General features: G+C 44.7%; 1 protein-coding gene across 1 annotated transcript in view; it reads right to left on the bottom strand.

Annotated features, from left to right (window-relative positions):
• Positions 1–20,389, bottom strand: part of KIF27 (kinesin family member 27) — a 91,068-nt gene extending 70,679 nt beyond the window's left edge. The window contains exons 1-4 of the mRNA XM_040355550.1: positions 20,208–20,389; positions 17,871–18,226; positions 7,929–8,129; positions 2,638–3,602 (exon numbers count right to left, since the gene is read on the bottom strand). Of these exons, the coding sequence (XP_040211484.1) occupies positions 2,638–3,602; positions 7,929–8,129; positions 17,871–18,168 (1,464 nt within the window). The 5' untranslated portion in view covers positions 18,169–18,226; positions 20,208–20,389. The remainder of the gene's footprint in view (positions 1–2,637; positions 3,603–7,928; positions 8,130–17,870; positions 18,227–20,207) is intronic.
• Between the last annotated feature and the right edge of the window lie 5,413 nt (positions 20,390–25,802).

Here is a 25,802-nt window from a genome sequence, read left to right as displayed (position 1 = left end):
AGTAGGATATTATATATCATAGCACAGGCAGCTCCAGGACAGATATGGATACGCAATATAAAGCCAGGTCTGGATAGAGAATTTTTTTTTTTTTTTTTAATGCAAAAAATGGCTAAAATTGCACTTTTTAAAACATTTTATAAAGCACATTCCTTGCAATATTTTTACATGAAAAAACACTTCACCATAATTCTTCAACATGGAAAATTAGCTTACTGTATCATTTGCCCTATTCATAAAGGGCAAATGTTATATGCAATGCATACTTTTAAAGCCCAACTCCAGGAATTAGTCAACTACCCCTAAAATGTCACCCCCCCCCCCCCCAAACTGCAAGGGTTAGATGCTCATTACATCTAGGGGATAGAATGAGAAGCAACATTACTTATCCTAACCCCTGCTCCAGTGCCATCCTACTCTTCCCAAAGCTCTGGCCTGTTGGGGGCCCCTTGATGTCAGAAAAGTAGAATGCAGAGCTATTCACCATGTACAGTAAGTGGAGGGGCCAAGCATGTGACTGCAGCCATGTGGCTTAAAATGGTTGTAAAGGTAATTTTTTTCCCTAAATAGCTTCCTTTACCTTAGTGCAGTCCTCCTTCACTTACCTCATCCTTTGATTTTGCTTTTAAATGTCCTTATTTCTTCTGAGAAATCCTCACTTCCTGTTCTTCTGTCTGTACCTCCACACAGTAATGCAAGGCTTTCTCCCTGTGGAGTGTCGTGCTCGCCCCCTCCCTTGGACTACAGGAGAGTCAGGACGCTTTCTACATTGCAGCTAGAGAAAGGAGCTGTGTGTTAGCGGGCGTCCTGACTCTCCCGTAGTCCAAGAGAGGGAGCAAGCACTACACTCCACACCAGGGAGAAAGCCTTGCATTACTGTGTGGAGGTACAGACAGAAAAACAGGAAGTGAGGATTTCTCAGAAGAAATAAAGGACATTTAAAAGCAAAATTGAAGGATGAGGCAAGTAAAGGAGGACTGCACTAAGGTAAAGGAAGCTATTTAGGGGGAAAAAAAATTGTACCTTTACAACCCATTTAAAGAGGAGGCTCCAACAACACAGTTGCATAGTTTTAAGTAGCCTGCTGGAGCGCAAAATAAGGTAAATATTTCTCCTCATGCCCCCGATCGGGTCCGCATGTCCGTTTTTTAGGCAGACCTGATCAGACCACCCATTGTTCTCTATGGGGCGGCAGATGTCAGCATACATGTGTCCGCTGTCACCAGCCAGCATCCGATCTGATCTGCTTAAAACAGACGGATGGGGATCCATTTCCCATCCATCCAGCAGATCGGATGACAATCGGATGGAAACGGACAGGCAGTCCGTTTCCACCCGACCGCCCCATAGAGAACAACGAGTTGTGTCTGTATCTGCTCTGTCATCCGCCTGTTCAGTGGGGATCAGCTGAGAGATCCCCTGCCCTTGCAGTGTGGAAGCCCCATAATTTGTATTAAAGTTGTCCCGATACCACTTTTTTAAGACAGAGTACAAGTACTGATACTTTTTTTCAAGTACTTGCCGATACCGAATACCGATACTTTTTTTTAATCTCATGTGACAGCAGCACATGTCAGTATTTTTTTTTTTTATGTTAAACAATTTGTTTTTAATTTTTTACAATATTTTTTTTACAATTTTTTATTTATTTATAATGCTTTCTTTTTTTTAAGGAGGGGGGGGGGTGGACCGTGTCAGTGTGTTTTCTCTTTTATTTTTTTATTATTTTCTACAATCATTTTATTTTTATTTATTTTTATTTTTTATTATTCTTTATTTTTTATTTATTTTTTCAGCCCTGTTGGGGGGCTTTGGTGAGATATCAGGGGTCTTAACAGACCTCTGACATTTCCCCTTTGAGACAGAGAAAGGGACTAGGGACACATGTTCCCCTGTCCCTTTCTCAGCAGCATCAGCTGCGCTGAAAATGAATGGAGTGAAGACAGCGTCTTCTCTTCATTCATAAACTGAAACATTGTAATCACAGTTTACGATGTTTCAGTTATGTGAATGGAGTAATCACTGACTCTGTCCATTCGGAGCAGTAAGGAGCTGGATTTACCGGCTCCTACCCCGCTCTCCATCCTGACAGTTCCAGGGGGTGGAGGAGGAGCACGGAGAGGGAGAGAAACATGGTGGGATACACGGAGGAATACACGCGGGAATACATGGCGGGAATACACGGTGGTAGTACACGGAGGAATACACGGCGGGAATACACAATGGGAATACATGGCGGAATACACCGAGGAATACATGGCGTGAATACACGGAGGAATACACTGCGGGAATACACGCCGGAATACACTATATAGCGGTGATTGGTGCCTGTAACTTCCCCATGCACTGATCACCCCTGACAGTACAAGTATCGGGTGAAGCATCGGGAGCATTTGCACAAGTACTCGGGGAAATGCTTGGTATCGGTCCCGATACCGATACTAGAATCGGTATCGGGACAACCCTTATTTGTATGTTTGCCATGTTGAGGTAGCAAATCATTGGATTTTTCTCAAATCAAATTGCAGTAACTGCTCATGGAGACTCATACCAGGCAAACGGTTTTTAACACATCTTTTAAAAAAAAAAATTAACGCTGACCCTGCAAGAGCCGAGCGGGGAAGAAGAGCTATATACCTGGCATTTCTTTAGCTCCCTTTTAAGCTGTAGTATGGTGATATGATGTGGTTCCTCTCTGCCACTGGTGATTGCATCGTCAGGTCCAGGAATAGAGGCCGTCTCACTTCTTAGCTCCTCTGCCATAACCAGCCAGCTCTCGAGTCGATTCTTTTGGGATTTTGTAAGGCCAGACACGACCTTCAATTCATGGAATAAAGATAAAGCTTCCTCTGTACAGAGTCTGTGGTTGTAACACTCCAGTTGAAATTGTGCAAGTTGCTCTTCTAGACCTCGAATCTTGCTCTTTTCTTGGCCCCAGTCTTGAGACAGTTGGCTTAGTCGGCTTACCCTGCTGCTCTGCTGGTTCTGTAAAGCTTCCCTAAGTGCTTTAATTTCCAATTCCATTTCATCCATTCTGTCCCAGTCTGGGTTATAATTTACGATTGGCTTGTTTTTTATATTTCTAGCTCGGTTGGCATACTTAAGAGAATTTAAAGACTCATCGAAGTCTGATGTACAAGGACTAATGCATGTAATCATGACCGTTTTGGCATTTCCACCTAAGGAGTCTTTAAGAATGCGAGTAATCTTAGCATCTCTGTAAGGCACGTGCGCACTTTTTCTCCTGGGATCAGCCAATGCACTTATAACATTACCCAGGGCAAGCAAACCGCTGTTTATCTGGATTGACTCTTTAAATCGCTCTCCGGTGTTTCCAGTTTTTGTCACTCTTTCTGAGCCTGCCAAGTCCACAAAATGAAATTTTGATGTGATCATCTGAACTGACCTTGCAGTAGTACTTTCAGCAACGCTGACGTTTTTGTCCCTTTGCTGACATATGGTAATTGTAAAGACTGCATGAGAACGACTGGAGTGTTCATTCATTTGCGTGGTACTAGTGTGCCGTGCTGCGCTTCCAGATTCAAGAAGACTCATAACTTCATCTGCACTTTCTACTTGGCTTTCCTTGGCACCAATGATAACTTGAAAGCCCAAAATAAAATAATGTTAATCAGGTGAGAAGACTAGATAAATGCATGCATATACATGTGACAAATCAATATTAGGACTAGAGCATTTTTTTTTAAATAAACCAGGTAAAAAAAGAAGAACAATGATCTACAATAGCCTACAGAACATAATGGGCCAGATCCACAAAAGGGATACGCCGGCGTATCTACTGATACGCCGTCGTATCCCTGTTTCTATCTATGCGGCTGATTCATAGAATCAGTTACGCATAGATATCCCTAAGATCCGGCAGGTGTAATAGTTTTACACTGTCGGATCTTAGGATGCAGTACCGCGCCCGCCGCTGAGGGGCATTTATCGTCGTAAACCAGCGTCGGGTATGCAAATTAGCATTTACGGAGATCCACAAAGGTTTTTCCCTTCGTGAAGTCGCCGTAAGTGTTAGTTTGCCGTCGCAAAGATAGGGTACCTTTTACAAAGTGTAAAGTTAGTACACCATGTAAAAGTATACCCGTCTTTCCCGCGTCGCTGTCAAATTTTTTTACATTTTTTTATTTTTCCCGCCGCAACTCTTTTTTACCCATCGCGATTCACAAAACCTCGGCGCAACGTAACTTCGTGCAAAGCACGTCGGGAAAATAGCGTCGGGAGCATGCGCAGTACGTCCGGCGCGGGAGCGCGCCTAATTTAAATGGGACTCGCCCCATTTGAATTGGCCCGCCTTGCGCCGGACTGATTTAAGATACACCGCCGCAAATTTCCAGGTAAGTGGTTTGTGGATTGGGCACTAACTTGGGCAATTTGCGGCGCTGTAACTTAAATCGGAAAAGTTACGTTGCGCCCGCTGTTTGTGGATCTGGCCCTATAGGTCTGTTTTAGCAGTTTAGAGCAGACAAAAGTAAAAGCAAAATATGAGTATAGGAAATATCCGTCCAAATTACGTTGATGGATAGAATAAGGTATAAGTTATATTTTTGTATCTGTAATATGTGGACGTGATGATGTTGCTTTCTTTGGAATATGTATTCTGTTCTGTATGCCTTTCCCTTTTACAAAAAAAAAATATTGAATAATAAAAAATAAAAAAAAAGCAAAATATGATGTGTACAGTAATTGTCCATTGAGCATAAACTTTGTTTTTTACTGAATAAAAGTCATTACATGCATACAGAATGCAAGTATTACAATCAGAGCTGCCGATAAGGCAGTATAACCAGCCTTCCTGTACTGGGCCCAGGCCTCATCAGTTCAAAGGGGGAGGCTCAGCAGTACTGCCTTAATGGCGACTCTTGTGCAGTGCTGTCAACTTCCACTTTTCTTCCTCTGGCTGCACTGCAGGAGGATCGGTTCTAGTATCGGTGCCCACCTTCCCCCTGCTGTCTGGGACCCCTGTGTGCCCCCCCCCCCGCAGTGTTGCAGTTTTCTCTCCTCTCCCGATGGCAGCTGCTGAGGGCACACAGGTGGGTTATTTCAGGATGGTGAGCAGGGGAGCTCACCATCCTGAATGAACACACTACCTTAAATGAACACAGTAAGCGATCAGTAATGATCACTCACTGAGGGGGTGAAGATATTTCCCCCCTGCCTCTATTCACTTGAATAGGTCTTTTCAACGGAGATATCATTTCTGTCATGGCTGCAAAGCATAGAATCACGGGCGTCCATTTTAGCAAAAATATAATTTTATATTTTTGGAGGGGGACCCTGTCAGTTCGGCGTGATGAAGTATGTGCATTGGATATTGCACATTGGCGCATTTGCACGTCCAACGTGGTGGGCGGACATTTTAAAAGTCATAGTTGCACATGGTGGCCAGCCCATCCTCCAATCTGCCTAGGAAGCACCCGGCCCGTGTCTGGCAAAACCGGCCAGGCAAGCACCCACTGAATACCTCCTCACAGTGACCCAATGTTCACTCATCCAGGAATTGGAGGGTCACCCTGCAAAACAACTTGATATTGGAACCCTTACAAGCATCAGGAACCGATAAGTATCAATGCCTATATACCCCATAGGAAACCGACGCCAATATATTTATTTGGCCATGTGAATTGTATAGAAATGTGCTGTCTTTATCTGTTTGGAAGACATGGATTGACTATTTCTATGGTTCATGAACACAGAGAATGCTCTTTTTGGTCTGATCTATTGCTGGAGCGCGAGGGAGGCTCGTGACATGCTTGCAGTCATAGATCAAATGGACTTTGCTCATTTAACCTTATCTGATGTTATCTCAAACTTCTAATGTTTATTTCTTCCAGTGGACCATTGTACCATGCTGACCCCTTGACAATCATTCTCACACCAAGTGAAGTATGCCTTTCAGGTTCAAAATAAACCTTATGGGAAGTAGTTTTTCTAACCGTCAGCAACATAGGAAACAAATTCAAACATGCCCCTGACACAAAACCCAAGGCTTTAACAACCATGGGGTAGATTCAGGTAGGGTCGCGCAATGATACGGCGGCGCAGTGTATCGTATTTACGCTACATCGCCGTAACTTACAGGAGCAAGTGCTGTATTCACAAAGCACTTGCTCCGTAAGTTGCGGCGGCGTAGCGTAAATGGGGCCGGCGTAAGCCCGCGTAATTCAAATGTGGAAGGAGGGGCGTGTTTTATGTAAATATATGATGACCTGACGTGATTGACGCATGCGCCATCCGTGTACATATCCCAGTGTGCATTGCTCCCAAGTACGGCGCAACGACGTATTGGTTTCGACGTGAACGTAAATTACGTCCAGCCCTATTCGCGAACGACTTACGCAAACAATGTAAAAAATTCAAATTTCGAAGCGGGAACGACATCCATACTTAACATTGGCTGCGCCTCCTAATAGCTGGAACAACCTTACGCCGAAAAAGCCTAACGTAAACAACGTAAATAAATTGCGCCGGGCGTACGTACGTTTGTGAATCGGCGTATCTAGGTAATTAGCATATTCTACGCCGACAACAACGGAAGCGCCCCTAGCGGCCAACGTTATATTGCACACAATTCTACGCAGCCGCAATCACGTTACGTCGGTGGAGGAAACCTATTTTTTAAGCGTATCTGCCTTTGAGAATCGGCGTAACAATACGCGGGCGCGGAATTCAAATTACGGTGGCGTATCTGGAGATACGCCGTGTAAAAGGTACGTGAATCTACCCCCATGTCATTAAAGCCAGCGACCATGAACTATGAAGTAGGATTGCAAAATGGTTCTAAAGACAGAAGATCCTGAAGACCTGACACAGCCCAGGAAGCATCTGCCAGAAGTCTTACCAGGAGAGTATACCACGCCCACCTGAGCCAGTCCTTGGTAAAGAGGATCATCAGAATTCCCTCTATCCTACGGCCCCTTTCACACTGGGGCGGGAGGTGCGGTGGCGGTAAAGCGCCGCTATTTTTAGCGGCGCTTTACCGTCGGAATTGCGGAGGTATTTGGTCGCTAGCGGTGCGGTATTACCCCCCGCTAGCGGACGAAAAGGGTTAATACCGCCGGCAATGCGCCTCTGCAGAGGTATAGCCGCGGTTTCCCATTGCTTTCAATGAGAAGAAGCGGTGGAGGAGCAGTGCTCCTAAGATGCTGCTAGCAGGACTTTTGGAATGCTCCTGCTAGCGCACCGCTCCAGTGTGAAAGCCCTCTGTGAAATAGCGCCTGCAAACCACTCCAGTGTGAAATAGCGCCTGCAAACCAACCTGAAACAGCGGCTGCTGTTTCTCCAGTGTGAAAGCCCTCTGGCAGCCGCTGTTTCAGGTTGGTTTGCAGGCGCTATTTTTAGCGCAATAGCGCCTGCAAACCGCTCCAGTGTGAAAGGGGCCTTAGCCTAAAAAAACAGGTTGGAAGTATTTAAAATAATTAAAAAAAGTATTGATCAGAGTGTACTGATCCCAAGGAGTCACCGCTGCATCACCTGCTTCTGCTAAAGGATCCCTGTACCTGGATACAAATGTGTTCAGTTTGTTGCTAAACCTGGAGGCCAGGGGGTCCATAATCGGCATCCTCCACATTTAACATAGGATGTGAGCACTGAGCTGTGCGTTCTGGTGTTCTGTCAGAACACAATGGTTTAGCTGAGAGATTGCTTTACTAACATCGGATAGTTGGTACAGTGAGCTCCTTAGGTTTTTTTTTTTTGTGAAGTCACTTTAAAAAAACATTTTAAAGTGTGCGCCAGGCTTAAAACAGGAGCTTTGACCATTTGCTACATGTGGTTTACCAAAATATTTTATCTAGCACTATAACTTTTCAATGGAAGCACAATAGTTGGAATTTGTAAAGTAAGTTAATGAGCCCCCTGGTAAAACAAATATATATTAAACAAGAATCCGACTTTGGTTTATTAAGTACCTGTGTTTCCCTTCTCATCTTCCCTAATGTGAATATCTTTTACATTTGTTTCAAGTTCCAGAAGGTCCCGCAGATCTTCCTTGTAAACTTCTATATAAGACACTGTAATGTTAAAGTCAGTGTTGTGGTTTTCAGAGATTAACTGGAAGAGCTCCTGGATGGCACGTGGAATTATACCCTTTTCTTCGTCAGCAACAGAAGCTAGAAAACAGAAACACACAGTTACAGTTATATCAGGAAAAGTCACATTACTGATGAAATAGATAGCCTTATCTGCTGAGACAGCCATTATGTCACATTTCTAATAACTATGATAAATAAGAACTGCAAATACTTTTCTATATCTAAAAAGCTCCAAAAAAAAAAAAAAAAAAAAAAAAAAAGGGGGGGGGGATTAGTTAAAGATATACAAGATATTTCATTACAGTGGTGCAAACCTCAGTTACTCTAATTAAAGCCCCCCCCCCCCCCAAAAAAAAAAGCAGCTACTGCTGTAGTACTCACCTTTAAACCAGAACTGCCCCACTGTGCTTCTTTTACACTTCTTTTAACACACAGTTCTTCTTTTAACACACAGTTCCTTTCTCTATCTGCAACATAAGAGAGCGTCCTGACTCTCCTGTAGTCCAAGGGAGGGGGCGAGCACGACACTCCACACCAGGGAGAAAGCCTCCCATTACTGTGTGGAGTTACAGACAGAAGAACAGGAAGTGAGGATTTCTCAGAAGAAATAAGGACATTTAAAAGCAAAATGGAAGGATGAGGTAAGTGAAGGAGGACTGCACTAAGGTAAAGGAAGCAATTTAGGAAAACATTTTTTTACCTTTACAACCCCTTTAAATGTGCCCATCAGTGTGCCTCTTAAGGCAGGGGTTGACAAATTTGCTTGGAATCTAGGAGCCAGGTAAAAAAGTTAGGAGCCAGAAAACGCGCCCCGTCCCGACGAGCTTGCGCGCAGAAGCGAACACATACGTGAGCAGCGCCCGCATATGTAAACGGTGTTCAAACCACACACGTGAGGTATTGCCGCGATTGGTAGAGCGAGAGCAATAATTCTAGCCCTAGACCTCCTCTAACTCAAAACATGCAACCTGTAGATTTTTTTTTAAACGTCACCTATGAAGATTTTAAAGGGTAAAAGTTTGTCGGCATTCCACGAGCGGACGTAATTTTGAAGCGTGACATGTTGGGTATGAATTTACTCGGCGTAACATTATCTTTCATAATATAAAAAAAAAGGGGGATAACTTTACTGTTGTCTTATTTTTTAATTTAAAAAAAGTGTCATTTTTTCACAAAAAAGTGCGCTTGTAAGACCGCTGCGCAAATACGGCGTGACAGAAAGTATTGCAACGATCGCCATTTTATTCTCTAGGGTGTTAGGATAAAAAATATATATAATGTTTGGGGGTTCTAATTAGAGGGAAGAAGATGGCAGTGAAAATAGTGAAAAACAACATTAGAATTGCTGTTTAACTTGTAATGCTTAACTTGTAATACCAACGGCCACCACCAGATGGCGCCAGCTCACATCTGGTGGTAATAACTTGTAATACCAACGGCTCACCACCAGATGGCCCCAGCTCACAAAAAAAAAAAAAAAAAAAAAAATTTTTTTTTTTTTTTTTTTTTTTGCCCCCCCTTCCAATTCAAGTCGCCAGGACCCTATTTCTAGTCGCCATGGCGACCTGGCGCCCGGGATTTGTCGAGCCCTGTCTTAAGGGGCACACTGATGGGCACATTTTCTCATAAGGGACACACTGATGAACACATTTCCTCATAAGAGAAAATGTGCCCATCAGTGTGCCCCTGTAAACACCCCACATACCTTGACGCAGGCAGGTATCGGGAGCCAGCAGAGGTAACAAGCTGCAGTGGGCGGGAGTCGTGCTGAAGGGGGTGGGGCACGCATACACATCATACCTTGCGGCCTGCTGAGTGGGAACTGGGAGCCACAAGATAGTAAACAGCAGGGGGCGGGGCGCACATGCGACGACATTGGTTGCAGGGATGCCTGCGGTCCCAGCAACCAATGACTGCTGAGCGAAGGAGTGGGATGTGGCGCTGTACACTGGCAGCCTGACAGTCTGGACAGGAGCGTCACTTAGTCCGTGTTCGAACCGCGGGCCTTCATTTAGTGATAGCTGCTATAAAACATACCCAATAAAAAAAAAAAAAAATCTAATTTATTCTTCAATGTAGGCCAATATGTATTCTGCTACGTTTTTGGTAAAAAAAATATCCCAATAAGCGTATATTGACTGGTTTGCGCAAAAGTTATAGTGTCTACAAACTAATGGGATATATTCATGGAATTTTTTTTCTCTTTTTTTACTAGTAATGGCAGCAATCAGCGATTTTTAGCAGGACTGCGATATTGCGGCAGACAAATCTGACACCTGACACTTTTTGGGAACCAACACCACCAATACAGTGATCAGTGCTAAAAAAAAAAAAGTACACGGTCACTGTACTAATGGCACTGGCCATGAAGAGGTTAACATCAGGAGCGATCAAAGGGTTAAGTGTGTCCCTAGGGGGTGATTTCTATCTGTGGGGGGTTGCTTTGACTGGGGGAAAACAGAGATCTGTATTTTTGCCAAGCAGAAACACAAGATCTCCATCTTCCATTCTGGCAGAACGGCGACCTGCCTTGTTTACATAGACAGACCGCCATCCAGCCTCTCCTTAGAGCAATCAGCAGGTCCTGGCAAACATCGCATTTGCCGGACACGCTCATTAACTACCGGTGTGTTAAAAACACAGTGGGAGCGGGTCACTGGCGGCGCCCGGCTCAGACCTCAGGAAGGCGTAGTAGAAGACTACGCTGCAGTAGAGCAATCTAAAAGCGAGCCTTGAAGCGCAGCATTGAAGGGATGGAGTCGATGGTTGTGTGGAGGATGGTCTATGTGTATCTTTTTTACCAGATGCCTGCATACTTAGATGTGCCTGTTTAAATCATCAACCATGTGAGTTGCTGAATGTTGTACCTTCATTAAATGTAACCATATTGCTACACTTAGAGGCGCCCCTCTTCTCTTTTATACTCAGTTGTGACATGACGCTACTAGTATAAGAAGACATTTCTTCTTTAGTCAAGTCAAAATTTATACAAAAAATTGTGCTCGTCTTGCAAAACACTCTCAGACCAAGTTACTTCAAATTCAATGTTTTACTGCACTTAAGTAAAAAATAACTTCTACTGGCCATACTAATGAAGATTTTCAGCAATTTTTGGTCATTTTGATTGAATAGTGGTTATAACTGCCTGTGCAAAATCCCTTCCTGCTGCCGATATATGCCAATACAGTACAGTAGGAAGATCACCAACTCCAAATACTATAGAAGCACGGTCACAGGGGTACTGGAGGAAACAAACACTGCTCGATTAAAGTCCATCTCTAAATTAAAGTGTTAATACCAGAACTTGCATTCACTATATTTAGGCTCCCACAGTACACAGAACATGGAAATGCAATTATTTTAGTCAGAGCTTTTTTTCTCAGAAAATAGGTGCAGAAACTCAACCACGACCCGTTCAGATTTCACAAACAGTAGGAGGGTCTTAAAGGGGCATTAAATACCAGGATTGCATTACATACAGGGTACAGAGTTCAGGGGGTTACAAAGCTGTCACTTGTAAACAAAGAAACCAGACTTCTGTGTTTACAAGTGATTGTGGTGAGCAGGCACCAAAGGGTCTGAGCCAAAGGTGGTGGAACTGAGTTCCCCCTGAAAAAAAGCCCTGATTTTAGTAAATATAAACTGCTAAAAACCTTTTCTCATTAGCAGTATATATCAGTCTTAAGACTTCTATCAGTGTTCGGCCAAGTACTGGTTAAAGCTTGTAGGAGGAGTTTTCATTCTCCTCTGACTATCCTATGAGGCTGTATGGCCCGACCCTCTGTCTGTACAGTGCTGATTGGCCCTGTGCTGATCACATGCACCCTCCCAAAAAGGAAAACAGAAAAACTAGCAATACACACCAAAGTGAGCATGTGCCAAGTGCCCCCAAGGCTCTAAACTATCAGGAGTTGGATTGGGGACCGTGGAAGAAGGGGAGGATCAGAGAAGACAGGATCAAACAGGCTTTTTACACAATGGCAGGATTGACTCCTTAGGTACCACAGTGAGTATAACAAGCATGCTTTGCTGCATATAGCATCTGATTTTACCGTTGTGGGTTTAGTAACTTCACCAGGTAAGAAAAAAAAAACACAACACACTTGCAGACTGGATTAGAAGGGGAATATGGTAGAGGGTTTGCTAAAAATAGGGCTTTAATGCTACTGACACACTACATCATATAAGCAATCATTTTGCCCCAGGTTCCAAATGAACCACTCCCCGCCTGCCCACCCGCAATATGTTGCAGACAAGCAGCCAACGTAGCCAAAGTGACGTACCCATACATCGCTGCCTACTTCCGGGTTTAAGGCTGCCCACATTCCAATGATTTATGGCTGGGACCTGCTGATCAGATGTGTACATTCAGAGAGCTCTGTGTGTTCATATGCATGGGGGCATCATTAAGAATTAAAGCAATTGTAACAGCAGGCAAGGGTCAGTCAAGTTAATAAATAGAAGAGCACCCCTGTGACAGATGGTCCAAAGGAAATAATGGTATCTGCCCACTAAATGAGGGTGTCTGACACACAGGCATGCCTTCTGTTTTCATGAAAAAGTAATCCAAGAATGGCAGGCAAACAAAAGACACACATATTAGAATACAGGGGTCTCTATGACACCACCACACTTCAGCCAGCAGATGCTTATCTACACATATTGAGAAATAAAGCCACGAGGAAACACAAACCCATACAAATTTAAGGACTTTTTTTAACAGGAACAAAAAAAAATAAAAAAAATATAAAAAAAAGGAAGGAGAAAGGGAATAAATAAAAAGAAACAAAATATTATAATAATAAAAAAAAAAAAAAGGAATACATAAAATAATAATAATAAAATAATAATAATAATAATAATAATAATAATAATAATAATGGGAAAAAAAAGAAAAAGGAATAAAATAATAATAATAAAAAAAAAAAAAAAAAAAAAAAAAAAAAAAAAGCACAAAACACATATATAAAGAAAAAAATTAAATCATGGACTTTGGTTCTCCTTTTGTTCTTCAATATCATTATTAAAACATTTTCATTTTAAGACAATTGGAGATTTTTAATCCTATCAATCACATGATCGTTTTGTGGTTTGCACAGCTGCAGAATAGCACTGGGGTCCTTGTTTCACCTCCCAGCAAGAGGTCTATTTGCTGGTTTCCTCTGAGCGCTTCTGTTCCCCAAAAACAGATTGGTAGGTTAACTGGTGTTGTGTGTTGTTGTGTAACAGGAAGGGGTGGACAATATGATATATGGTGCTTATACTGCATATTATGTTGGCAATATAGAAATATGAAAAATCTTATCCAATATAAAACATTGTAATCACATGCCATACATTTTATAATCTGACCATACAATCCCTGTACAATCGACCTTATATCCACCAAAATGGTGTAATATAAGGACTTTCCTAATCTATCCAATCAATTTGTATTCAAATCAGGCAGGCTATTGTACTACATACTTGTTGATAGATCTAAAAGAGATTGTACAATCAGATTGTAACGTGTGCAGTGAGCTCAACTACCCGCTCCAGACAATATTGCTGTCCAAGGGCGACTTTGTTGTACCTCCATAGATAGGAGAGACCAACTTCTGTACAAGCAGTCTGTTGGATCTTTCCCAATCAGTGCCGAATATAGCTGGTATATTCAGTGTATTCTGACGGTGGGGAAGGCTCCCTGCTGTCGCCTAGGTTCACACTGCTGCAAATTCAAAATCGCGGTAAAATGCGCGATTTTACCGCGATTTCGCGGCCGCGATTTTGCCGCGATTTCGGCCGCAATTTAATGTAAATCGCGGCCCGAAATTGCAAAAAGTAGTACAGGAACTACTTTTTGAAATCGCAGATGCGGCGTCGCACTGATTAGGACAGTGCCATTGCCGACAATTGCCGCCGATTTGAGATGCGATTTGACATGTCAAATCGCATCTCAAATCGTTCCAAATCGTACCCAGTGTGAACCAGGGCGTCAGAATACAATAACTCAGCAGGAGTGATTCCCCCATCCACATCAACTCTGAGGATGGGGGAATCTTGTCATTCATTTTGTTCAACTTGCTGGTTGATTGAAAAAAAAAAAAAAAAAAAAAAAGATTAATGTATGGTCTGCCTAATACAGCCACCACATTTAGGCCTCTTTCACACCGGAGGCCAGGGCAGTAAAAACAGCTGGCTGAGCCATGGTTTAACTGCCCCCACCGCCCATCTATAGTGTAAGATACAGCTGGAGGAGGCTGATCACATGCCATGGGTGCAATTCTTTGGCTCATGCCAATTGAAACTGGCATTCCACGTTGACTGGTGGTACTGCCTGTCAAACTCAGCCATTCAAAGCAATAGTTCCATACTGAAACCGCAAGCCAAATGCTTAGCTCACATTTGCAGTGCATAGCCCCATTGTAAATTGGCAGCAGCCGAATAAAGGGTTAATAGCGCCCACAAAAGCACAACTGCCGAAGCACTTTGCAGGCGCTTTGGCAGCAGTGCCCATTGATTCCAATGACAGGGGCGGTGGAGGAGCGGTGTATTTACCGCTCCCCCAGCCCGAAAGATGCTGCTTGCAAGACTTGTTCCAACGTTCTGCAAGCACGCTGCCCCAGTGTGAAAGCACTCGGGCTCTCACACTGCAGGGGAGGCGTTTTTCAGGCGGCGCTTTAAAAGTGCTTGAAAAAATGCCCCAGTGTGAAAGGGGTCTAAAACTTTAACAAAAAAAAAAAAAAACACAGGCATTCAGGAGGCGGCCAGATCACCTCCTGAAAGTCTGAAAGCTGGTGCTTATCCGCACTCTGAAAATCGATCCACGGATTGCTCTTAAGAGCATGGACTAGTGTGAACCTAGCCGTAAGCATTGGTGAGTTGCAATATATAAAAAATGTTGTTTACCACTAGCCGACCAGCCGCCGCAGTTATACGGCAGCAGGTCGGCTCTGCTGCGCGAAATCACGTAGCTATTTGTCATTTCGCATTCCAGCCATTAGCGGCGCACGTGCCCGGCGGGCGCGATCACCGCCGGGCACCTGCGATCGCTCGTTACAGAGCGAGAACCAGGAGCTGTGTGTGTAAACACACAGCTTCCGGTCCTGTCAGGGGGAGAAATGACTGATCGCATGTTCAAACAATGTATGAACAGCGATCTGTCATTTCCCCTAGTCAGTCCATCCCCCCCTTTCAGTAAGAACACACCTAGGGAACATAACTAACCCCTTCCTCGCCCCCTAGTGTTAACCCCTTCCCTGCCAGTGACATTTGTATAGTAATCAATGCATTTTTATAGCACCGATCGCTATAAAAATGCCATTGGTCCCAAAAATGTGTCAAAAGTGTCCGCCATAAGGTCGCAGTACCGATTAAAAAAAAAAAAAAAAAAAAAAATTAAAAAAAAAAAAAATCGCAGATCACTGCCATTACTAGTAAAAAAAAAAAATATTAATAAAAATGCCATAAAACTATCCCCTATTTTGTAGACGCTATAACTTTTGTGCAAACCAATCAATAAACGCTTATTGTAATTTTTTTACGAAAAATAGGTAGAAGAATACGTATCGGCCTAAACTGAGGGAAAAAAATTTTTTTTATATATTTTTGGGGATATTTATTATAGCAAAAAGTAAAAAATATTCATTTTTTTTCAAAATTGTCGCTCTATTTTTGTTTATAGCGCAAAAAATAAAAACCGCAGAGGTGATAAAATACCACCGAAAGAAAGCTGTATTTGTGGGAAAAAAAGGACGCCAATTTTGTTTGGGAGCCACGCCGCACGATCGCGTAATTGTCAGTTAAAGCCACGCAGTCGCGAATCTCAAAAAGTGGCCTGGTCATTAACCAGCAAAATGGTCCGGGGCTGAAGTGGTTAAACATGCTGTTCACTCAATAGCATCTGTTTAAAAGTATGGTTATGAGTCTCTTGTGGGTCACAGGAGTGTTCAGTGACCCAGAATCAGCCAACAGTGGGTTATAGGCTGCTGTCGGTGGACACCACAACCCAAGCTCTGGAAGGATCCACCCAGATGCCTGATTGGTAATTGGCTGAGCCTTTCAGTGTGCTGCTGAGAGCCTGAGCCAGCCGATCCTGCCCCCTCCCCAGCCCAGCGCTCCAGTGAGTACTAGAGGGGCAGAGTAGAGAGTCAGGGACTGATAGTCCCCACCACCTTTCCTGACCGGCCGGGCTGCGCGCTCGTGGACGTTTTTTCGGCATAGGGGTTCCCCTTTAAATCCATACCAGACCAAAGCGCCTGGTATGCTCTTGGAGGGGGAACCCATGTCGGTTTTTTATTTAAAATTTGGCGTGGAGTTCCCCCTCATGATTCATACCAAACGCAGTGCCTGGTATTGGCGGGGATCCAAGTCGGATTCCCGTTCAATATCGTGCCGCAGCTAAACGCGACCGCATCTAAACGCAGCTAATCGCACTGTACAAATGCAGCTGATAGCTGTGCCTGGAGTCTTGAATTTCACAGAAAATAAACTTGCTTTTAACTGCGGCAGAACAGCCGTCCGTGTGAAAGGGGCCTAAGAGGCTTGTGTAAACTGACAAGTATAAATGCTTTCAGGTGTCTCCTGCTTACATTTGAGATGCTTCTGGGATTATACTGGCCTGCTTCTCAACTGTTTTTGCATTTACATTTGTTTGTATGAGCATAGAAACAGATCCTGAATCAAACAAATGCCCATGTTTCCAAGATTGTTAGATCTCATAAGCAGTGCCCTCCTAAACCTTGTGTATTGATTTTGAATTGCACCTTTATTTTGAAAAGTGCTGTGCATGCTGTTAGACAGCAGCCGAAGTGTCCCGGACGCCGCACATCAGAACAGACCTGCTGTATAGTAGTGAATGACCCGGATTCCGGGACACTTGGGGCCAGATTCCCAGTGGAGATACGACGGCGTATCTCCAGATACGCCGTCGTATCTCTGCGTTATGCCGTCGTATCTATGCGCCCGATTCTTAGAATCAGTTACGCATAGATATCTATTAGATCCGACAGGCGTAAGTCTCTTACGCCGTCGGATCGTAACTGCATATTTACGCTGGCCGCTAGGGGCGTGTACGCTGATTTACGCATCGAAATATGTAAATCAGCTAGATACGCAAATTCACGAACGTACGCCCGGCAGACGCAGTAAAGTTACGCTGTTTACGTTAGGCTTTTCCCGGCGTATAGTTACCCCTGCTATATGGTGGCGTAAGTGCGGCGTACCAATGTTAAGTATGGCCGTCGTTCCCGTGACGAAATTTGCAAATTTTACGTTGTTTGCGTAACTTGTCCGTGAATGGGGCTGGACGTAATTTACGTTCACGTCAAAACCAATACGTCCTTACGGCGTATTAGGAGCAATGCAAACTGGGAGATTTCCACGGACGGCGCATGCGTCGTTCGTGAAAAACGTCAATCATGTCGGGTCACAGAACATTTACATAAAACACGCCCCCCTGTTCCAAATTTGAATTAGGCGGGCTTACGCCGGACGATTTACGCTACGCCGCCGCAACTTATGGAGCAAGTGCTTTGAGAATACAGCACTTGCCCGTCTAAGTTGCCGAGGCGTAACGTAAATCAGATACGTTACGCCCCTGCAAAGATACGCCGCTGGACGAGAATCTGGCCCTTGGGCTGCTTTCTATCATTGCTTGGAGCACAGATGAGCCTCCTCCCCTCCCGGCCAGCACAGGATCAGTATTCTCACACAGCCTGAGCTGCTCACATTCATACCTTTGGCATCTCATGCTTTTGTTGCTGCATTATAACAATGCCAATATGTGACCACATACATTGTAAGAGTCAAAATGTTATCTTGCATAATCCTACAACATACCAACATGGCCACCTCCGATTGTGTAGGTCTTTCCAGAGCCAGTCTGTCCATAAGCAAACACCGTTGCATTGTATCCTTCAATCAAGGACACCAATAGGGGTTTGATGCAGTTGCTGTAAACATCATCCTGATATGCAGCTTTCCCAAAGACATAATCGAATGTGAAGACGCGGTCTTTCCCAATTAGGATCTGCTGTGTATTGGGAACAACCCTCACACACACTTGGTGATTGTGAAGAATCTCTTTTGACAGAAGAGGCCGAATCCGCACTGCTACTTTTACTGGAATCTCCTCCATGATGCCGTCAGCCGCTCTATTAACGCTCAGTCCACGCTTGCAATTTAAGGCATTGTTCCTGCAAAATATAGTTAGTTGGTATCAGCTGTGCTGGTCTTTAAAAGTAGAACTGAAGGAAAAAAAATTGAACTTAAAGGAGTTGTAAAGGAAATTTTTTTTTTGCTGAAATGACTGTTCTACAGGGTATAGAGACATAATAGTTAACTTATTCCTTTTAAAAATGATTAAAAATAGATTAAAAACAATCATATAATGTGCCTGCAGTTTCAGTTTCGCTTTTCATCTAGTTTCCTGCTTCTGTGAAGGACAGAGACACAGAGCCAATACAAGGCAGTGTTTGTTTTTAAAATGAAACTGATTGGTTCTGAGGGGATTTAGACACACAGTAATCACACCTTCTTGATTAGAGACCACAGAGAGAAAGCTCCCAGTACTTTTTTCATAAGGAAACAGACAACCAGGGAGTGTTCAGAACAGAGAAGGATTACAGCAAAAACGAACAATGAGGACATGAAACCAGGATTGCATTAGGGTAAAGGAAGCTATTCAGCTAAAAAAAAAAAAAAAGAATTCTTTAGTGACCCTTTAATTTTTCTCAGCTCGTCGTACGTCACTGAACTCTATACGTTCGGAATTTCTGACAACATTTGTGTGACCGTGTGTATGCAAGACAAATTTGAGCCAACATCCGTCTGAAAAAAATCCACGGTTTTGTTGTCGGAATGTCCGATCGTCTGTACGCAGTATAAGTGTCCTTTTACATGGGCCGTCCACTCAGCAGACTCCACTTTGCTCAGTGGGGAATCGCTGAGATTGACCTGTCAGAAGAGTTCCACTCTCCTCTATGGGAAGATCGGATGAAAATAGCCTGCCTGTCTATTTATCTGATCTGATCTGCCACCATTCATCTGGATTTGGCAGACAAAATTGGATCAGATAGCAGCGGGTGTCAGCAGACATGTCATCGCCGACATCTGCTGCTCCATAGAAGAAAAACTTACAGGTGGACCTGATCAGAAAACCTGTGTGAAAGGAGACATAGGGCAGCAGGAGTGATGGGCTTGGACATGTTTGGGATCCCACCTGCCAGGAAGCCGACACTGCACACGGCTAATCACAGGCAGTGAGACATTTCTCAGATCTGTGCAGCTGCGGATTGGGAAAAGTCTCACTGCATGTGATTAGCCGTGTGCAGTGTCGGCTTCCTGGCAGGATCTGGCAGGTGGGATCCTGAACATGCCCGCGCCCGTTCTTAGTCAGCAGTAAGGATGAGCTCAGGCGTGTTTGCAACACCACGTGCCTGCGCCCACCAGGAAGCTGACACTGCGCAGCGCTAATCACAGGCAGTGAGACATTTCCCATTCCACGGCTGCACAGATCGGGAAATGTCCCACTGCCTGTGATTAGCGCTGCGCAGTGTCAGCTTCCTGGTGGGCGCAGGCACGTGGTGTTGCAAACACGCCTGAGCTCATCCTTATCCAGCAAGCTGCTCCCCAGGAAGGGGATCCATGATAAGACCGCTTTTGAGAGGTGTTTGACGGGCAGTGGGGCGTGGGCCTGATTTAACACTATATTTGCCTACTACCGCATTGCAGGCGATTGCTGTGCTGGCATGACCCCATAGATCTGCATTAGTCGCCTTTACTGAAAGTGGCATTCTAAGTTTTGCCCAGCATTGCGGTGTGGCACGTGAGCAGCGATGTATTAGCATTCAGGCGGGCACTCCAGGGGGGTGGTAAACCCGCATCTCAACCACCTGCTTTTACGCTCCCCCCCTGAGCTCATGTGTAAAGGAGCCCTAATAGGACCACAAACAACAATAAAACACTGACAGGTGTTCTAATCTCTCTATCTATCCAAAACTAAACAAAAGTTTTGCTTTTAGTTAAACTTCGGCATAAATGCATTGTTTACAACATAAAGAAAGTGACAGGAGCACAAAGAGAAGCCAGCATACACAGCGGTGTAATGAGGACTTGCTCTGATTACCCAGGGCAGGCATGTATATACATAACAGCTCTCACGTGAGTTCCACACACCGATAACAGAGGCTCCTCCTCGGTACCGCAGATTCCGGGCGCCGATCGCATCTAGATGCTGTGGATCTTCCCTGATGCCGCGCACACCTCTTGTGTTTTCTCCCGTTGCCGTGGCAACCACAGAGAACGTTAGAAACTACTCGTTCAGCCTCCTAGCGACGGTTCCTCGAGGAGTCCAAAAACTGCAGAGGTGAAGAAAAGACACAGCGCTCCCAGTGGTCGGATGAGGTAAATGCATATGGTTGATGAGTGCAGGCTGAGGTTACATTGACATGGGCGGCCGATAATCTCATCGTGTGTATTAGGCTTTAGTGTCTAGGGTCGGTTGGAGGCTCTATTCGGCTAGGTGTACACTAATGTGGGTGCAGAAATGCGTGCAAATCACACGCATTAAGGGCTGGTTCACACCACAAAAATGCATTTCAGGTGCGTTTCCGTATTTGTGTTTTTGACGTATTCCGGTGTGCTTTTTATGCATTTTACTGCATTCCAGTGCAGGAAAAATGCAGGAAAAAAATAATCTTTTTTTTTTTCTGGAACTGGAACTGACCGCACTGGTGTGAACTATTGGAAACCATATAACCTACTTTTGATGCGTTTCTGATGCAGAAAAAAAACGCACTGTGGTGTGAACGGGCCCTAAAACGCACTGCTGATTAGCATACGAGTAAAAACGAAACCCTCCTATCATTTTCAGCCAAGGAAGCTGCCATATTGGCCTCTGTTTGATCTTCAACAGCCATGTGATCTATACACCAGTAATTGGATGATTTCACAGTTTGGTTTACAGCACTAGCAAATTCTGGAATGTAACTGTTGAACCTGTTAAATCAGTGGGTTTTGCAACTTGTCATGCGACATGACAGATCGAAGTCGCATGACAAGTCACACCCTATTGGCCTCTATGGAACCGTTCAAATTGGCGCAATGTTAGTCACAGCGACTCGGGAAAAGGTTCTTGCACTATTTTCCATGTGTGATATCATGTGCGACTCCCATTGACACCTGTTTATGAAGTCGCACAGATGTTGACGAGCATTGATCAATAGCTTTGAAATTGTGCTGAAGTAGTGCGACTTTCAAAGCTGCACCCAGTATGAATCAGGGCTTAAAGTGTTACTAACGGCAAAACTTTTTTTCTTTCATTTTTGGGTAATGTAGGGCAGGGGTGGATGTCAAACTGGCAGCCCTCCAGCTATTGTGGAAACTACAAGACCCATCATGCCTTTGCTTGAGGGAGTCATGCTTGTAACTGTCAGCCTTGCAATGCCTCATGGGACTTGTAGTTCTGCAACAGCTGGAGGGCTGTCAGTTCGTGATGTAAGGGCTCCTTTACACTTGCTTTGAATTTGACACATTACTCAACTTAAGCCCCGGACCTTTAGGCAGCTAAATGCCCAGGCCAGGTTTTGCGATTCGGCACTGCGTCGCTTTAACAGACAATTGCGTGGTCGTGCGACGTGGCTCCCAAACAAGATTGGCGTCCTTTTTTCCCCACAAATAGAGCTTTCTTTTGGTGGTATTTGATCACCTCTGCAGTTTTTATTTTTTGCGCTATAAACAAAAATAGAGCGACAATTTTGAAAAAAATGCAATATTTTTTACTTTTTGCTGTAATAAATATCCCCCAAAAACATATATCCATTTTTTTTCCCTCAGTTTAGGCCGATACGTATTCTTCTACCTATTTTTGGTAAAAAAATCGGAATAAGCGTTTATCGATTGGTTTGCGAAAAATTTAGAGCGTTTACAAAATAGTTTTATTATTTTTTTATTTTTTTTACTACTAATGGCGGCGATCAGCGATTTTTTTCGTGACTGCAAACATTATGGCGGACACTTCGGACAATTTTGACACATTTTTGGGACCATTGTCATTTTCACAGCAAAAAATGCATTTAAATTGCATTGTTTATTGTGAAAATGACAGTTGCAGTTTGGGAGTTAACCACAGGGGGCGCTGTAGGAGTTAGGGTTCACCTAGTGTGTGTTTACAACTGTAGGGGGGTGTGGCTGTAGGTCTGACGTCATCGATCGAGTCTCCCTTATAAAAAGGATCACTCGATCGATGCAACCGCCACAGTGAAGCTCGGGGAAGCCGTGTTTACATACGGCTCTCCCCGTTCTTCAGCTCCAGGGAGCGATCGTAAGGGGGAGAATAGCCGCGAATAGCCGCGCCCTCGTCCCGGATCGCTCCCCGCGGGTTACCGACCGCCGCATGTACCGGGGGGGGGGGGTCCCGATCGGACCCCCGACCCGCGGAAAGGCGGGGACGTACATGTACGCCCATATGCCTGTACGTGCCATTCTGTGGACGTATATGTACATGCGGCGGGCGTTAACCAGTTAAAGCTCTTATCTCTTCAACATGCTTTTTGATGCCTTGGCGATGCTTTTTTGAAGCTTGGCAAATGCCCTGTATGTGTGTTGATTTTCAATTTGTTTTAGGGGTCCAGTAGAAACCAAGCTCAGTAGTACCCCTGTTCAGCAGATCCCCAGCTCAATAGTACCCCTGTTCAGTAGATTTCCAGCTCATTGGTATCCGTAGACAATGGCGCAGGCGCACTGGGCGTGACGTTAGTGAGGGCGATCGTGCTGTCACTGACGCCTCCCGTGCGGGAATGACGTCATCGCGGCTTTGGCCAATCACAGCGCCGGAGCCGCGATACCCGGAAAAAACTCGGGTATCAATGGCAGAGGTGAGGAATGAGAGCTGCTTCGGGAGCTTCGATCTCAGGTAGGGTTGCCAACTCATCCCTTTAAAACAGAACACATATTAATTACACAGGTTCTGAGGCTAATTTAATGCAAATAAGGCACCAAGTGAGTTTAATTACCTTTTCATTTTTCAGCCACAGAACCTGTGTAATTAATATGTGTTCTGTTTTAAAGGGATGAGTTGGCAACCCTAATCTCAGGTAAGTAATTCAGAATGAGCTAGTATGTTATGCATACTATCTCATTATGCCTTTCTCTTGCAGGGTTTTTAAAAAAAAAAATGCTTTAGATGGTTTACTTCCTCTTTAAAGCGGGAGTTCACCCATGTATTAAAAACATTTTTTTCTCCCCTTAGATTCCTGCTCGTTCGGTCTAGGGGAATCGGCTATTTGTATTAAAATATGAGCAGTACTTACCCGTTTTCGAGCTGCATCTTCTTCCGTCGCTTCCGGGTATGGGTCTTCGGGAGCGGGCGTTCCTTCTTGATTGACAGTCTTCCGAGAGGCTTCCGACGGTCGCATCCATCGCGTCACTCGTAGCCGAAAGAAGCCGAACGTCGGTGCGGCTCTATACTGCGCCTGCGCACCGACGTTCGGCTTCTTTCGGAAAATCGTGACGCGATGGATGCGACCGTCGGAAGCCTCTCGGAAGACTGTCAATCAAGAAGGAACGCCCATTCCCGCAGCCCATACCCGGAAGCGACGGAGAGGATGCATCTCGTAAACGGGTAAGTACTGCACATTTTTTAAAACAAATAGCCGATTCCCCTAGAGAAAACGAGCAGGAATCTAAGGGGAAAAAGTGCCCTCTAAGGGTGAACCACCGCTTTAAATTCTCAGCTCCCCAGCATGACTGCCTCAGACTAGCCAGCTTGGGCTTTTTATTACAAAAATCACAAAAGCTTTCCCAAACAGCAAGTGATGGCTCCAGCAGCCAACCACCTCCTCTATGGGAAGTGAGGTCACAGGGTGTGACCTCCACACAGGAAATTGACCATATAAGGATATCCTTCAACAGGATGTGTTAAATACAGCTAAAGGATTCAATACAATACATGAATACTACAACAAAAGAAGGTGGTGTCTTCACAGACAGCCAATCAGACATTTGTATTCTTTCAAAAGAACCAATCTCAGACATGTATACATTTAAAGCGGTGGTTCACCCTCCATAGCAACATTTTTGCATAAAATTAGGCATAGTAGCGCGAGCTACAGTATGCCTGTCTTGATTTTTTTAGCCCGGTACTCACAGTGCAATCGTACATTGAAGATTCCGACTCCCCGCGGGGAATGGGCGTTCCTATCCAGATGGAGGATGATTGACGGCCGGCTCTGGCACGTCACGCTCCCCGAAGACAGCCGGAGTAGGTCTCGGCTCTTCACGGTGCTATACAGCGCCTGCGCACAGACTATGCACAGGCGCCGTGAAGAGCCAAGCCTATTTCGGCTTTTTCCGGAGAAGCGTGACGTGCCAGAGCCGGCCGTCAATCATCCTCCGTCTGGATAGGAACGCCCATTCCCCGCGGGGAGTCGGTATCTTCAATGTACGATTGCACTGTGAGTACCGGGCTAAAAAAATCAAGACAGGCATACTGTAGCTCGCGCTACTATGCCTAATTTTATGCTAGAAGAAAAAAATATTTATTTTTTTTTGTTTATAGGGTGAACCCCCGCTTTAAATAGACTAGCAGTGACATGTGCAAACCAACTAAACTGCTTCCAATGACGCAAACCATACTCAATTATGGCTCAGTGGGCCATAATGGTCATATAGTGATGCTATAGTTCCTAATGAACGCAGATCTGTTTGCTTTGATTCATTAATGCAGTTGACAAGAAGTGGCCAGTCTCTTGGTGAGGCATAAATGAACATCCCTAAAAGAGCAAACATCTGCTGTGTCCACAGGAAGGTTTTCACGCCAATGGTCTTCCACCAACGTCTGTATGCGTGAATGCGCTCAGCAAAACCGACACTGGGGGACATCTGACAACATGCATTAATAAAAATGTCCACAACAGTAGTAACCCCCAGCCAGGGCTGTCGTAATGAGAGGGTACACCTGGGCACCGCCCAGGGGCCCCAGCTGCATGGGAGCCCCTGCACTTTCTCCAAAGCAGCTGGTCCTTGAGTCCACGCTGCCCCGAAATTGGGGGCACCATGATGGCACTAAGAGTGATAGATGCAAAGGGGAGGCAGTCTGCCTCCTACCTACTTAATGTCTGTTAACCTGCACTGTAGGGGCCCCAGAGCATTACTTTGCCCAGGAGCCCATGATGCTATTAAGACTACCCTGCCCCCAGCTCTGCTGATCCTCTGGTTCCACCTCTCTCAATGGATCCCACTCCCCTCCCGCTATATTGCTCCAATGCTGTCCACAAAGTGTGACATTTCTAGTTTCTCCTACCCTGGTCCCCCAGCTGATCCCTTGCTGCTCAGTCCTCACTCTCCAGTCCTGTTCTCATTTGACTATAGCGTTCCCACCACGTGTGTTGTCTACTAGTTGCTCTGCTCCAATCTGGACCCTGATCACCTTCCTGCTGCTACACGCTGCGCATCAGATGTGACATCCGCAGCAGACACCCCCAGATTATATGATTACACATGATTTGGAAGTGACTGCTGATGATGTCTTTTCCGTTCACTTGTTGGTTCACCAGTACATCCTGAGATATCTCCAACCTACAAAACAAAGCAAAGCTAACGCTAATTCAAATCCTCTCAAAAGCTGCAGGTGCTGTAAGTGAGCTTTGTCATAGACTTCTACGGAGGCTTTGAAGTACCAAGAAAGTGAAATGGGGTATAATTTCTACAGCAAAGCCAACACAACGAATAAACAGGACTAAAAGGTAACCATTTTATTTAGTGTGAGGTGCT

This window comes from Rana temporaria, chromosome 1, assembly GCF_905171775.1.
Source record: "Rana temporaria chromosome 1, aRanTem1.1, whole genome shotgun sequence".
Taxonomy (NCBI): domain Eukaryota; kingdom Metazoa; phylum Chordata; class Amphibia; order Anura; family Ranidae; genus Rana; species Rana temporaria.
The sequence above is the reverse complement of the archived record's forward strand: the minus strand, read 5'-3'. Positions and strand labels throughout refer to the sequence as shown.